This window comes from Oryctolagus cuniculus, chromosome 21 (genome assembly GCF_051225735.1).
Source record: "Oryctolagus cuniculus isolate XC-2025 breed Fujian yellow rabbit chromosome 21, ASM5122573v1, whole genome shotgun sequence".
Taxonomy (NCBI): Eukaryota; Metazoa; Chordata; class Mammalia; order Lagomorpha; family Leporidae; genus Oryctolagus; species Oryctolagus cuniculus.
In genome coordinates, this window is record NC_142887.1 from 9,771,828 (window position 1) to 9,787,032 (window position 15,205).

Genomic DNA, 15,205 nt, shown 5'->3' on the forward strand with positions numbered 1-15,205 from the left:
CCCAGCTCCCTGCGCATGTGCACCCTGGGAGGCAGCAGGAAGTGGCTCAGGTGCTTGGGCCCCTGCCACCCACGGGGCAGACCTGGAGGGAGCTGCTGGCCCCTGGCCTCAGCCTGGCCCAGCCCCAGCCTTTGCAGGCATTTGTGGAGTGAACCAGCAGATGGATCTCTCTCTTTTTCTCTCCCCTCCCCCCAAATAAAATAAACAAAAAAGCAAAGGCAGCCACAGTGACAACTCGGTCCCATCCCCCTGCAGCAGGAGGCAGACTCCTCTCCCCACCCCCCGAGCCTGCGGCCACCCCTGCTCTGGCCAGCAATGCGGCGCTGCTGCCCAGCACGGCCCTGCGTCCTGACTGCGTGACGGCTCCAGCACCTTCAAGGCCCCTGGGTGAGATGTCACAGGAAAGGGGTCCCCCGGGGCCGGCACCGTGACACAGTGGATAAAGCTACCGCCTGCAGTGCCGGCATCCCATATGGTTGCTGGTTCAGTCCCAGCTGCTCCACTGGTGATCCAGCTCTCTGCTGTGGCCTGGGAGAGCAGTAGAAGATGGCCCAAGTCCTTGGGCCCCTGCACCCACGTGGGAGACCTGGAAGAAGCTCCTGGCTCCTGGCTTAGCCTGGCCCAGCCCTGGCCATTTGGGGAGTGAACCAGCAGATAGAAAATCAATCAATCAATCACTCTCTCTCTGTGCAACTCTGCCTTTCAAATAAATAAAAGAAAGAAAGGGGGTCCGCCCAGCCCAGGCCCCAGCAGACGTTTAGGAGCCCAAGGGGCCGCCCGCCAAGCTTTGCACAAGTTCCTGTCCCACAGGATGGAGACACAAACATCGCGTCTGTTGTCTATTGCTAAGAAAGCTCTCTCCATGTCCCCCATCACTCTGCCTCTCAGCCAAAAATTAACATCCACGCATTTTTTTAAAAGGAAAGAGAATTAAAAATCAACACATAGACCGGGAGACTGGCAATCAGCCAGCTGGTCAGGAAATCGCAGTGAGAATTTGTAAAACCGCCCTCCGCAGAGCACCTAAGGACACAGTCACGGGGACAGGGACCAAGTTTCAATGGGCGATGGGCGGCGGGATCGGCCAGTGGGGGCCTGGGGCAGCGGGGGGCCGAGGGCTTTCAGCCGTGGAGCGGAGAACACAAGCCATGACCCCGCTCGCCCACACAGAGCTCAGCACCCAGCGGGCGCCCCATGGACGGCAACGCGGAACTGCGACACGACACAGCCATTCCACTCCCAGGCGCGGATCGGCTAAAAACCCGCGTCCCCGCAGAAGCACGCAGGCAACGCGCCGGGGGCTGAGCCCCCAAAGGGAGGACGCGGCAGGGGCAGCCGGCACCACGGGAAAGCCCGAGAGCACGCGCTCCAGGGCAGACGCCGGATGCAGGGGCGCAAACCCCGCGGGAGCCCAGGCACCTGGGGTCTGCAGGACGCGCGAATGCAGCGACTCCCGGGGGGCCGTGGGTCAGGGGTCCTGTCGGGGCCACAGCTGCAGCTTGGGGGGGACGAGGCCGCCGCGGGCAGGTGCCCGGCGTGAGAGCGGGCGCCTGGGTGGCACGGCCGGGCCTACCTTGAAGTGGCGCTCCACGGTGGACAGGAAGCGCACGTTGTCCGAGGCCTCCATGTGCAGCTTGAAGAGCTCGGTGAGCACCGGCTGCAGGTTGGCCACCAGCATGGACTCGGCGTGCCTGATCACCTCCAGCACCTTCCGCACCACCGGGAGCTTGGTCTGCTCGTGCAGCGCGCTCAGGGTCGCGTTCCTCTCCCGCCAGAACTCGATCTCCGCCAGGGGCCCGTTACCCTGCGGGGCGACGCAGCCAGGCCCCGGCTCTCAGCACCCGCGCGGGGACCCGTCGGGCTGGGTGCTGCGGCTGGGAGCGCTGGGCCAGGGCCCTCAGCCCCTCTCCAGATGGACGGACGGACGAGGTGGCGCGCGGAAGGGGGACCCGCAGGGGCTGCAGAGGACAAAGTCCCCAGAGAGGAGGCGGACAGAGACGCAGAGTCCTGGGCAAGCTGCCGAGCACCAACCTCACAGGGCCCAGAGGGAAGTCAGGGGACAGCGAGGGCGGGGCTGCAGCGTGCAGGTCCCGGCCCTCCCGCCCCGCCGCTTCTCCCACCGGGAGCCCGCGCGTCACCTGCGGCGTCTTCTTCAGCTGGCTCTCCAGGGCTGTGGAGATCTGGTTCAGCCAGTTGATCACGCACTGCTCCAGCGCCTCCAGGGTTTCGGGGTCTGCGGCGAGCTCGGACACCTCCCCCTCCACGCTGATGGTGGGCATCTCCAGCTTGATCTCGCCTGGTGGGCAGGGAGGGCTCCGTCAGCCACCCCGCAGGCCCCTCGGAGCCTACTCCAGCCCGGGCTGCTCGCTTCCCATCCTGCTCCCTGCTAGTGGCCTGGGAGGGCAGCGGAGGGCGGCCCTGCACCCAACCTGGGAGACCTGGAGGAAGCTCCCGGCTCCTGCCTTCAACCTGGCCAAGGCTCAGACATATGGCCATCTGGGGAGAGAACCAGTGGATGGAAGACCTCTCTCAGGGGCCGGCACCATGGCTCACTTGGTTAATCCTCCGCCTGTGGCACCGGCATCCCATATGGGCACAAGGTTCTAGTCCCGGCTGCTCCTCTTCCAAGTCCAGCTCTCTGCTGTGGCCCAGGAGGGCGGTGGAGGATGGCCCAAGTGCTTGGGCCCTGCACCCGCATGGGAGACCGGAAGGAAGTACCCAGCTCCTGGCTTTGGATCGGCACAGCGCTGGCCGTAGTGGCCATTTGGGGAGTGAACCAACGGAAGGAAGACCTTTCTCTCTGTCTCTCTCTCACTGTCTATAACTCTGTCAAATAAATTTTTTTAAAAAAAACACCTCTCTCTCCCTATCTCTCTCTTTCAGTTATAAATATTTAGTAGAATTAATATTTTCTAAAATAGTCTATTAACATTTTTTAAAAATTGAACAAGCAGCCAGAATTCAACAGATATTTGAGAAAACCTCCAGCATGAAACAGAAAAAGAAAAATCAGGGGAAACGACCTCAGAAGAAACGGACATGATGTAAAGCAGAGACCATTCCCAAGAGAAGGCCCAGCTGGTGGTCTCGGAGACTCGAGACGCGTGCAGCCATCAAACAAAATGGAAAATGTACAAAGAGTAAGAGCGCCTTAAAAACATGACAGCCGACAGCATCTTCTGTCTCTCCTCTAGCCGTAACTCTGCCTTCAAATAAATAAATGAGTAAATCTTCCCAGTAAATAAATATTTACTTGAAAGGCAGAGTTACAGGGAGAAGGAGAGAGAGAGAGAGAGAGAGAGAGAGAGGTCTTCCATCTGCTGGTTCACCCCCCAAATGGCCACAATAGCCAGGGCTAGGCCAGGCTGAAGCCAGGAGCAAGGAACCAGGTCTCCCACATGGGTGCAGTGGCCCAAGCACTTGGGCCATCTTCTGCTGCCTTCCCAGGCCATAGCAGAGAGCTGGATCAGAAGTGGAGCGGGGGCCAGCACTGTGGCATAGCAGGTAAAGCCACCGCCTGCAGTGCCGGCATCCCATGTGGGCGCCAGTCCAAGTCCCGGCTGCTCCACTTCCAATCCAGCTCTCTGCTGTGGCCTGGGAAAGCAGTAGAAGATGGTCCAAGTCCTTGGGCCCCTGCACCCATGTGGGAGACCAGAGGTTCCTGGCTCCCGGCTTTGGATCGGTGCAGCTCCAGCCTTTGCAGCCATTTGGGGAGTGAACCAGCAGATGGAAGACCTTTCTGTCTCTCTCTCTGCCTCTGCCTCTCTGTAACTCTGCCTTTCAAATAAATAAATCTTTAAAAAAAAAAAAAAAGTGGACACGAATCAACGACCACTGGGACGCCAGCGTCACAACGCCACAACACCAGCCCCCTCTGTTGTCTTCACCACCGAGAGACTCACCTGCCACCTCCGCCCACCACGTGGGCCCGTATCCTCACCCCACTGCTCATTCTCCCGGGCTCTGGCACTCTGGCCAGGCCGCCACCCACTCGAGGAGGTACAGGGGCGCTTGACTCAACAGAATTGCTGCATGCGACCCTCAGATGAAGTCAAGCGCCACCTCCTCCACGCAGCCCCCTCTGGTTCCCCTTCCCCCACTCCCCCGTTGGCTCTCCCACTACCAAACCCTGGAGGCCCTCCTGTCTTTCCCGAGCTCTTCCCTCCGCCACGGCTCCGTGTGTGCCAGGCGTCCCTTCTGCGGACGGCTCGCTCGGCGCCTCCCCCATCAGTGACACAGACGCTCCTGCTCCCCGCCTCCCGGCTGCCTCCTCCCGGCTGCCTCCTCCCGGCCGCCTCCTCCGGGGGTGGGCCGGGTGCTCACCCTCCAGCTGCTGCATGGTCCTCTGGATGCTGTTGGCGAACTTCTGCACGTTCATCAGGAACTCGTCCCGGATGAGCTGCACGCCGTGGTACTCCACGGCCTCACCGGGCACAGCCGGCAGCACCATCTCGTACTCCATAGTGCCCGCCGTCTCCCCGGCGCCCAGGCCCGCGGCCGCCTCGGCTTTGTGCTGATTGAAGGACAGCGCCGGCAAGAACACCTGAAACGCCAAGTGCACCAAACGGCTCGCACCGCGTGGCTGCCGCTGGCTCTCGTGGGCTGGTACCCTGACATCGGGTGTGAACACATGAGCCATGCTGACCCAGGGCACAGACCCAAACAACAGAAGCTGGATTTGACTCAAAAAGATGTAATGGGGGCCGCCGCCTGCAGTGCCAGCATCCCATACGGGCTCGGGTTCAATTCCCGCTGCTCCACTTCCGATCCAGCTCCCTGCTAATGCGCCTGGGAAAGCAGTAGAAGATGGCCCAAGTGCCTGGGCCCCTGCACCCGCGTGGGAGACCTGGAAGAAGCTCCTGGCTCCAGGCTCTTGGCTTTGGCCATCCCCGGCCATTGAGGCCACTTGGGAGTGAACCAGCGGATGGAGGATCTGTCTCTCTCTGTGACCCTGGCTTTCAAGTAAATGTTAAAAATAAATAAGAAGGTGTCCTCAAACAACCATGGTGTTCAGAAGTCTGGTGGCGACCCACAGGGTGCCCAGCTCTCGGGAGCTGCCTGTCCACCCCTCCCCCACCACCACTGACCTCCGCCAGCACTGCTCTGTGGCAGCCACCAGCGGCGGCCAAACCCACCAGCCCGCTTCGCCTGTGGCTTCCTGGCCTCCAGCGTCCCAGAGAGCACTGCCTCCTGCTCAGGTCGCCCAGGCCCCAGGCCCCCCGGCCCCTCCGCCTCTGCTCGCTCCCTTGCTTGCCTCGCCAGGTCCCTTGGCTCGGCACCGTCTCGGGTGAAGGGTCACTCTGCTCAGCACATAGTGGGTACGGCACGGGGGGGGGGGGGGGAGACAGGAGCTGGGAGGACTCGGCTACTGCACCAGTCCTAGTAACCTGGACACTGGTGGTGTCAGTGAGGCCTCCCTCCCCCCTGCCCCCAGGCAAAAATCAGAGAAGCCCCCAGCTTCACCTGCACCCCCCCTTTCCGGTCTGCCATCAGACTCCTTAACTCTGGCCGCTGTCTACTATTCCATGTGTTTCCTCGCTGGTCTTGGTTAACGAGAAGCTTCCAGACGGGAACGGGAGCTCCGTGGGGCAGGGACCCAAGTCTGGGACCTCACGGGCAGCCCTGAGCGTGTCGTTGTGCTCCGGACGTACACACCTGCCTCGGCCTCCACTTGGAGGCTTCGGAATTGCTGGATTCCCCACCCCCACGCAGGCTCCCGGCTGCTCGGGCCCCAGGGCCCCCGATACCGTCAGCTCCTGCCTCGGGGCCTTTGCACCTGCAGTTTCCCCTGCCCAGGACGCTCCTCCTCCAGGCCCTCCCTCCTCTGCCACCTTCGCCTCATTCGGATCTCAATTCGATGCTGCCTGCTCCGGGGGTCTCTCCCGAGCCCCTCCGCGCTTCCCCTAGAGCTTGCACCCAGTGAAGGGGCCTGCCTGGGAGGTCTTTTGGTTCTTAAAGCAAAACCTGACATCACATCCTGCTCAAGGTCACACACGCTACCAGGGTTGGTCTTCCCCGTGCCCCCATCACCTCCTGGATTTTGTCTCTTATCTCTCGCTGCCGTGCCCGGGGACGTCACCCACGCCGCCCATGGCCTTGCCCTCCATGTGGGAGCTGCCACTGCCCATCTGTGCTCGGGGACACCGAGCCTGCCCGCGCCCGCTCACCTGGCACAGGACGTCCCTCAGGAAGCCGAGCACCTGGCCGCTGATGACGCCGTACTCCAGCGTCTCCGGCATGATTTCCATGGCCTCCCTCATGTCGCTGGCCTCGGCGACGGTCTCTGCGTGGGGAGAGCGCCAAGGGCCAAGTCAGCGCACAGGGAGGAGGCCCTCTCCCTGCTGCGGTCATGGCGTGGGGATGCTGCGGCCGCAGGCCCAGAACATCCTCTACTTTGTGTTGAAATGAAGCCCCGGGCCGGCAAGCAGCAGAAACGGCATGGCCACGCTGTGGCTCGGGAACGCTGCTCACGAGGGCCACGCACACTTGTCAACCTGGCTGGAATATGTAGATGGACGGTAATAGGAAGGGTTTTGGTTGTCTAGAAACATCCATTTGGGGCTGGCACTGTGGCACAGGGGTGAAGCCACCGCCTGTGATGCCAGCATCTCACCTGGGCATCGGTTCCAGTCCCGGCTGCTCCACTTCCCAGCCAGCTCCCTGCTAATGCCGAGTCCCCGGGCCCCTGCCTCCTACATGGGAGACCCTGATGTGGCTTCTGGCTCCTGGCTGCAGCCTGGCCCAGCCCCAGCAGATGGAAGAGCTCCGTCTGTCTCTCCCTCTCTCTGTAACTCTGCCTTTCAAATAAAGAACCGAATAAAGAGGGAGGGAGGGAGGGAGGGAAACAAAAGACAAGATCCTTGGGCTCCTGGCTGCTGTGAACAGAGTCTGTGTCCCTCAGGTTCCCGGGGTGGGGCGCAGCCCTCGTGCTGCGATTGGCACCCTCACGGTTTGACACTCCAGCTGCCCTGCTCTCTGCTGTGTAAACCAGCAAGTGCCCTCTGCCCCAGACACAGGCTGCACCAGCCCCTTGAGCTTGGACCCGTAGCCGCCAGAACCGTGAGAAACAGACAGCTGGCGTCTTCAGCTCGGTCTGTGCCTTCTGCCAGAGCAGCCCCAACCGCCTGCGACACCTGCCAGCCGGCGTGCCCACCACCCAGCAGCTCCTCCTCAACCCATCGCCCACGCGTCTCGTGAGCCCCGGGGCTTTTATCGAGACAAACTTGCTGACAGGCTGATCGACGCCACGCAGGTGACCTGGACCCTGTGCCCAGCCTGGCGGGGGAACGAGGCAGAGAGACGGCCACACCGCGGAAGCAGCTACCATCTGGGCAGCAGGCCGCGCTGTTCCTGGCTCAGTGCGTCTCCATGGCGATACAGCAGCACGGTAGCCGTGAATGAATGACGGGTGCAGAGGGGCGGGCAGGGAGCTCAGCGGTTAGGGACCCTGAGCGCCTGGGTTCCACTCCTGGCTCCAGCTCCCGACTCAGCCTGGAGGCAGCAGTGGAGGCCCCAGTAACTAGGTTCTTGCCACCCACAGGGGAGACCTGGATGGCATTCCCAGCCCTGGCCGTTGCGGGCACTTGGGGAGTGAATCAGTGGATAGGAACTCCCTCCCTCCATATTTATCTCTCTGCCATGCAAGTGATACGGTTAATTTTTAAAATAATTTTTTTAAGTTCACAGAAAATGCGTATGAGGGAAAGGCCATACATGGATTCAATTTCTGCACCAAAATGCAGATATCTATTTTTAAAAGATTTTGTTATTTATTTATGCATTGGAAAGGCAGGGAGAGTGGGTGCTCCCATCTCCCGACACTCCCCAGATGCCCACGACAGCCAGAGCTGAGCCAGGAGCTCCATCCGGGTCCCCCATGTGGGTGGCAGGGGCCCAGGGACTTGAGCCATCACCACTGCCTCCCAGGGTGCCTCTGCAGGAAGCTGGAACCCAGGCACTCCTAATGGGACTGTCTTAACCGCCAGGCCAAAGCACACCCATCAGTTTTGTCTTTTTTTTTTTTTTTTTTTTGGACAGGCAGAGTTAGACAGTGAGAGAGAGAGAGAGAGAGAGAAAGGTCTTCCTTTGCTGTTGGTTCACTCCCAAAATGGCCGCTATGGCCAGCACGCTGTGCTGATCCAAAGGCAGGAGCCAGGTGCTTCTCCTGGTCTCCCATGGGGTGCAGGGCCCAAGCACTTGGGCCATCCTCCACTGCCTTCCCGGGCCACAGCAGAGAGCTGGACTGGAAGAGGAGCAACCGGGACAGAATCCGGCGCCCCGACCGGGACTAGAACCCGGGGTGCCGGCGCCGCAGGCGGAGGATTAGCCTAGTGAGCTGTGGCGCCGGCCCAATTTTGTCTTTTTATTCTTCTTCCCAGGAACTTTCTGAGGCACCCTGGGCTGAACTGTGTCCCCTGGGTGAGGGTCCTGCCAACCTCGGGCCACGCCGGCTCATCTGCTGTGCGTGTGGCTCTGCTCACAGACCCCTGGCTGCCGTCACTCACGCCCGAAGGCCACCGCAGGGCGAACGGCCCCCCTGCACAGCTCGCTCCCACGTGAGAACCAGAGCAGGGAGAAGTGCGGGCAGAACGCGGCCCGGTGCAGGCTCCGATCCCCCTCGCTCTGCCCGCCCACCCGTGACCGCCAAGGGCACTGCGAGGTTTCGGTGAGTGGCGAATTCGCAGGTACCCCGTCTGTAACTACCAGGGATCCAGTGCACCAACAGAAGGTTACACCCCAAGAAAGGGTATAGGGGAAAGCTCGCTCGCTCTCTCTCTCTCTCTCTCTCACACACACACACACACACACACGCACACACACCTTTCGTGTTTCTGAGGAAAAACACCACGTTCTGGTCCAGGAACTCCTCGGGGATCGGGATGCAGAGCACCTGGAGGTAGGTCCTGTCCACGATGCGCTTCACCAGCCTCTGAGACAAAGCGGACCAGACGCCGGTCAGAGCCGAGGTCCGTCGTCCACCCAGACACCCCCACCCCGAGTCACAGGTGCCGGCCCGGCCGCAGCCGTGTTGCAGCGTGGAACCCGTCCATGCGGCAGTGAGGTCCCACTGTGGGAGGCCCGGCCGCCACCGCCGCCCACCCAGGCTTCCCGGCCTTGGCGCTGCCGCAGGAAAGAGGTCTGGCAGCAGGCCTGCGCTGTGCGAACCTGCCCTCCGCTGGCCTCGGGGACCGGCCCTGCACGGCAGCTGCGTGGCTGTCTGACCTCCAGGAAAAGCGGGAGGGTCGTCCAGAGACTCCCGGTCTGAGAAAGGCAGGCCCCGCGTGGGGCTCCCAAGCGAAGCCCAGGGCCCCAGACTGGGGCTACTGCTGTGGTTGGCAGAACGTGGTGAGCGTGGCCACGCACGGTCACTGAGTGCACACGGCCCCCCTGGATCCGAGGGCGGCCCCGGGGACCCCAGCGCCGTCTGTCCCCTGGCTGCGCCATGTCCGGGCTCAGCGGGGACACACCGGCCCGCTACCCGCCCAGTGAGGACGCAGAGCCGGGCGTACTTTGGGGGAGACTCTTTCTGAGCTGGCTGCTTCTTCGTCGTCTCCGCCGAGGGAAGGCGGGGCGATGGACTCGCTTCTCAGCTGCAGGTTCTTAGCTGCAAAACAGGATGGGCGCGAGGTGAAACCGGCAGAAAGCCGGGATTCCTGCCCCGTGCCGTTCCCCGCGCATGCGCACCGTGTGCAAATGAATCCTTGCCGGAGGAAAAGCTGTGGGGCATCCCGGACTGCTGTCCATGAGGAATCAACACGCGCGTGTGCGTGTGTGTGTGCATGTGTGTGTGTGCGTGCGTGTGTGTGTCCAGTTCCAGAGCCCAGCGAGGGGGTTCTCAGCTTTTCACCTAACAGGCAACTTAGCATCCATGAGAGCCACATGGACAGGTCACCACTTCCTCCTCCTCTGCAGGACTCAAACCCCACGGGGCACAAGACGGCGGTTCTCTCAAGTCCCCATGGTCAGTGCACCTGGAGCAGCCGGGGGAGCACCAGGCCTCGGCCCCGGGGGCCCCGGCACAGCTGGCAGTCAGTCACAGGGAACGGAGGGATTTCTGCAGGGCTCAGCTGTCGCGGTCAGCGCTGCGCACAGCCAGTGTGGCTCCAGAACCGACTCGGAGGAGGCGGCGACCCCTCCCGGCTGCTGCTTCCCTCACCCAGAGAACGGGCGGTCACTTCCCGCGGTCAGATCCCGGGGGTCACACCAAGAAGCACCCAGCACCTGAGCTGGCAGAGGAAGCAGCCGACAGGCGGCAGGACCAACGCAGCCGGGTGCCGCTCACCGCTGACCGGCACAGACACCGGGGCCGCTGCTGACGCCGCAGTGAAGTCGGCTTGAAGTGGAAAGGGACACACGGCAGGTCCACGAGTGCTGCAGCCCCAGGCGAGCCTGGGCTGCCCCGTGCTATCACGGGAGAGGAGTTCCAAGCTTCCCAACACAAAGAAACGACCTTGTTTCTGCTGGGGGCCCTGCGGATTTTTTTTAAGATTTTATTTATTTATTTGAGAGGCACAGATACCGAGAGAGAGAGAGAGAGAGGTCTTCCATGCACTGGTTCACTCCCCAAATGGTCACAATGGCTGCAGCCAAGCCAATCCAAAGCCAGGAGCTTCTTTGTGGTCTCCCATGTGGGTGCTGGGGGCCTAAGCACTTGGGCCATCTTCTACTGCTTTCCCAGGCCACAGCAGAGAGCTGGATCGGAAGAGGAGCAGCCAGGACTAGAACCGGCGCCCATATAGGATAACAGCACTCCAGGCAGAAACTTAGCCTACTAGGCCACAGGGCCGGCCACCATGTGGGTACTTGTAACACCACTGGCGAGCCATACAAAGTGATCAACGTGAAAACCAGCCTGCTACAGATGGGCTGAATTCTGTGGTTGCCTTGGCAGGGCCAGACCAAAGACGTCACTGGCCTCACTGAGACCCCGGCTAGAGGTCCCCGGCCCTCAATTCGGTCAGCACACCATGCCCCTGGGCAAGTACAGTGGCCAGGTGTCAATCAGAATCGGTACACACCCCCTGACCCGGAAGTAACGCCCCCTCACTTCCCCGGCCTTCCGGCCCCATCTCCCCCGGTCCTGGGTCTGCTGTCCCCTAGGAGGCCTTGGTAACCGCTCTGGCTGCCGGGTCTTATTAACGACGCCTGCCTCACGGCGGCCACTTAGTGCCGCAGCTCAGACGCTGCTGGACCCGGGCCGTGCTGTGGCACAACAGGGTAAGGGGGCATCCGCTGCAGGCACCAGTTCGAGTCCCAGCTGCTCCCACTTCCGGAAAGCAGCAGAGGATGGCCCAAGAGCTTGGGCCCCTATGCCCACGGGGGAGACCGGGTGAGTTCCTGGCTCCTGGCTTCAACCTGGCTCAGTCCTGGTAGAAGATTCTCTCTTTCTCTCTGTAACTCTTTCAATTAAATAAATCTTTAAAAAAAAAAAAATGCTGCCTGGGACTCCCACATCCCATTTCAGAGCGCCTGGTTCAAGTCCCCACTCCTCCACTTCTGATCCAGTATCCACCATGGGAGGCAGCAGGCGGTGGCTCAAGTGCTTGGACCCCTGTCACCCAAGTGGGAGACCCAGGCGGAGCTCCAGGCTCCTGGCTTCCGCCTGGCCCAGTTCCAGCTGTTACAGGTATTTGGGGAGTGAACCACGAGAAGCCTGTCTCTCTCTCTCTCTCTCTCTCTCCCTCTTAAATTTTTTGAAAACACAAAGAGGCAGGAGAGGGAGACAAATGCACAGGGAAAGGCCAGGTGACCACAAAGGCAGGGACGGGGCTGACGCAGCCACGGAAGCTAGAGAGGCCAAGGAGTGGCCCCTGTCACTGGCCTTCGGCCGGTCCCCAGAACTAGGAGTGTGACATGCGTCACTTTCAGCCAGCTGGCGCCGCCCTGGGACACTCGGTGCACCTGCTGACAGCCCCGCAGTGGCCCTCTGCAAAGACGCACACCCTCCTCCCGGTGAAGCCTTCACAGGCTGCCTGCCCCGGGGCCCGGCACTGGTGCCACACCTGGAGCTTTGTCCACTGCCTGCGCCACTCCGGGAGCCGGCGCCACACCGGGAGCTTTGTCCACATGCTCTGTTTTCTCAGCGCCGGTCTCTTCTTCCTCATTCGCCTCCTCAGACAGCACAGGTACGTCATCTTCAAAGCCACACAGCCAGGAAGGAAAGACAGAATGTAAGTTTGCACTGCACAAGACCCAGAGGTGGGGAAGTGGCTCACCAGGGAGCGGTGTCTGTCTCAGCAACCCAGAAAGAGCCCGGTTACTGGAGCCAGCTTTCGGCGACAGCAAGGAAAGACCATGCAAATTCTGCCGAGGGGCCAGGGCCACAAGAATGACCACAGAGCCCCCCTACCCCAGCCCAGAGACACAGAAATGACCCACCAGCCTGAGCACGAGGCCCAGGGGTGCTGGACATCGGGAATGCTATGTGAGGTCGCCAAGCCAGGCGTTTGACGTCAGTGAAGACAGCACACTGTGTGTCACGTGGACAGTACCAAAATTTTTAAAACTGAAGAAACAAAAAGACTCAAAATAATCACGTAAACAGGCCAGCACCGCGGCTCACTAGGCTAATCCTCCGCTTGCGGTGCCGGCACACTGGGTTCTAGTCCTGGTCGGGGCGCCGGATTCTGTCCCGGTTGCCCCTCTTCCAGGCCAGCTCTCTGCTGTGGCCCGGGAGTGCAGTGGAGGATGGCCCAGGTGCTTGGGCCCTGCACCCCATGGGAGACCAGGAGAATCACCTGGCTCCTGCCTTCGGATCAGCACGGTGCGCCGGCTGCAGCGGCCATTGGAGGGTAAACCAACGGCAAAAGGAAGACCTTTCTGTCTGTCTCTCTCTCTCACTGTCCACTCTGCCTGTCTAAAAAAATTTTAAAAATCATGTAAACATGAATTAGAATAAGGAAATATGTCTAATTTCATCTAAGGGATTGGCAAAAAATGTTTTTTAAACTGTAACCTGCCAGCACGGTGCTGGGGTCGGGCACCGTGGAGCCGCTCTGCACAGCAGACTGGCAGGACCTGTGTGAATCAATTCCTGGGTAAACTGCGTGCTGCAGACACACCGGTGGCTATGGGGTTAGTACTCTGAGAAGCCAAACACCAGACACGCAGGGTGGATCCATGCACTTAAAGTTAGGGAGACATGGAAGAAATCCCCGGACACACAGGACAGGGGAGGACAAGGCACAAAATAACACTACAGTAAGATCCTAAGGGGACCAGCACTGTGGCACAGTGAGTTAAGCCACTGCCTGCAGTGCCGGCATCCCATACAGGCACCGGTTCGAGTCCCAGCTGCTCCACTTCTGATCCAACGCCCTGCTAATGTGCCTGGGAAAGCAGCAGGAGATGGCGTGGGCCCCTGCACCCACGTGGGAAGCCCAGAAGCAGCTCCAGGCTTCAACCTGGCCCAGCCCTGGTCACGGTGGCCATTTGGGGAGTGAACCAGAGAATCGATCTCTCCTCTCTCTATTTCTCTCTCTCCCTCTCTGTAACTCTGCCTTTCAAATAAAGAAATCAATCTTTAAAAAAAAAAAAAAGATCTTAGGGACCCTTTATACATCTCTATGCTGGCATTTTACACATACATATAATCACATAGAAAACGATACAGATGATAAATATCTGAGAAGGATATGGCAGGATACACACAGATATCAACAGTGGTCACCTGCAGGAACGGGAGGAGCGCCGGGGCTTAAGGGCTGCTCAACGCCTGCTTTCCCACATTTTACTTTACCCAATTCTACACGGTGTTAGGAGAACACCACTCTGGCAATACGTGTGCAATTTTTAAAAAGTATTTGGTGGTACATACATACGACCACATTGTGTCCCTGTCGGAACAGCACCCGGGGCTGGCTGCTACCGGAGGGGGGGGGGACGCCCCCACTTCCTCACCCCCTCCCACATCCATCTGTGTCCTGCCGTGAGCAGGGGAGAGACAGGCAGGAAGAAGGGACGAAGGCCACCGGTCCTCTGGACTGAGCTTCCCTCCCCCAGAGGATCCAGTGAGACCCCGGGCTCTGTGGGGCTGGGGGCTCAACAGTCAAGGGAGCGAGTGGAGCTCTCCCCGCTCTAGCCAGAACCCCACAGGCCGGTACCTCCAGGATCAGCAGCTCGGCCTGGACACCTGGCAGTGACCAAGGAGAGGAGCCACAAGGGTAGGGCAACACCAGGGCCCAGGGGAGGCAGCGCCGGGGTTTCTGAGTGAATTCACCAGGGGCCCCTGTGAGGCCAGACCGACCTGTGTCCACGTGGGATCGGGCCACCCAGGAGGAGCCCGCACATGGACATGGGGACCACGGCCACCAGCTCTGCAGACGCTCTCCCAGGGCGCCAGAGCCAGGCCCCTGTTTCGGGGTTTGTTTCCTTTTCAAAAATGCAGTCAGGGTCCCCGCCGCTGTGGAGCGGGTCAGACAGTGGGGGCTCCCGGCGGCTCGGGACCCCAAGTTCCCGGGGCCCACCCCAAAGCGGACGGGGCCCCCCCGGGGTGGGGTGGGGGGCGCTGGGAATCCGGCGTTTGCGCATCGCTAACACTGCAGATCGCCCGTCGCCTTCCCAGAGCCGCGGGCTTGGGCATCCCGCGACCCCGCGGCGCCCGCGCGGCCCCCTCCTCAGCCGCGGCCTGCGGGCGCTCACCGATCTCCACCTCCTCCTCCTCCGGCACCACCTTGCGGCAGAAGAGGAGCGTGGCGGCGGCCTCCTCGTCGCTCCTCTGGTTGAGGAAGTGCAGGACGAGGTCCTCCGCCTCGCCGTCGTCCCGGCTCAGCAGCTCCTCGAAGAGCTGCGGGTCCGTGAGCCCGAAGGCCGCGTACACACGGTCGCGCATCCACAGCACCCGCAGGTCGTCCATGGCGCCTGGCGGGGCGCAGCCTGCGCTGCCCGGACCGGCGGGCGTCTGTGGCGACGGCGCCCCTGGCAACGGCCGCCCGGGAAACGGTCGCCACGCCCCGCGCCCCGCGGCCCGAGCCCCTGCGTGCGGGCCACGCGCCCCCGGGCGGATGCGGCCGAGGCAACGTGGGGGCGCGGGGGCGCGGGGGCGCGGGGGCGCGGGGTGGCCGGTGCCCACGGGAGCCGCACCGCGGAGGGAGGGGCGGGGGCGCGGGGGGCGCGGGTGCCCGCGGGAGCCGCACCGCGGCGGGAGGGGCGCGGGGGCACGGGGCGGCCGGTGCCCGCGGGAGCCGCACCGCGGCAGGAGGGGCGG

The 15,205-nt window shown here is 61.7% G+C and overlaps 1 protein-coding gene across 1 annotated transcript in view; it reads right to left on the bottom strand.

Annotated features, from left to right (window-relative positions):
• The window catches only part of DNAH10 (dynein axonemal heavy chain 10), a 124,339-nt gene extending 109,424 nt beyond the window's left edge, over positions 1–14,915 (bottom strand). The window contains exons 1-8 of the mRNA XM_070066093.2: positions 14,641–14,915; positions 12,003–12,134; positions 9,510–9,604; positions 8,821–8,929; positions 6,168–6,283; positions 4,324–4,543; positions 2,139–2,296; positions 1,574–1,804 (exon numbers count right to left, since the gene is read on the bottom strand). Coding sequence (XP_069922194.2) covers positions 1,574–1,804; positions 2,139–2,296; positions 4,324–4,543; positions 6,168–6,283; positions 8,821–8,929; positions 9,510–9,604; positions 12,003–12,134; positions 14,641–14,854 — 1,275 coding nt within the window. The 5' untranslated portion in view covers positions 14,855–14,915. The remainder of the gene's footprint in view (positions 1–1,573; positions 1,805–2,138; positions 2,297–4,323; positions 4,544–6,167; positions 6,284–8,820; positions 8,930–9,509; positions 9,605–12,002; positions 12,135–14,640) is intronic.
• Between the last annotated feature and the right edge of the window lie 290 nt (positions 14,916–15,205).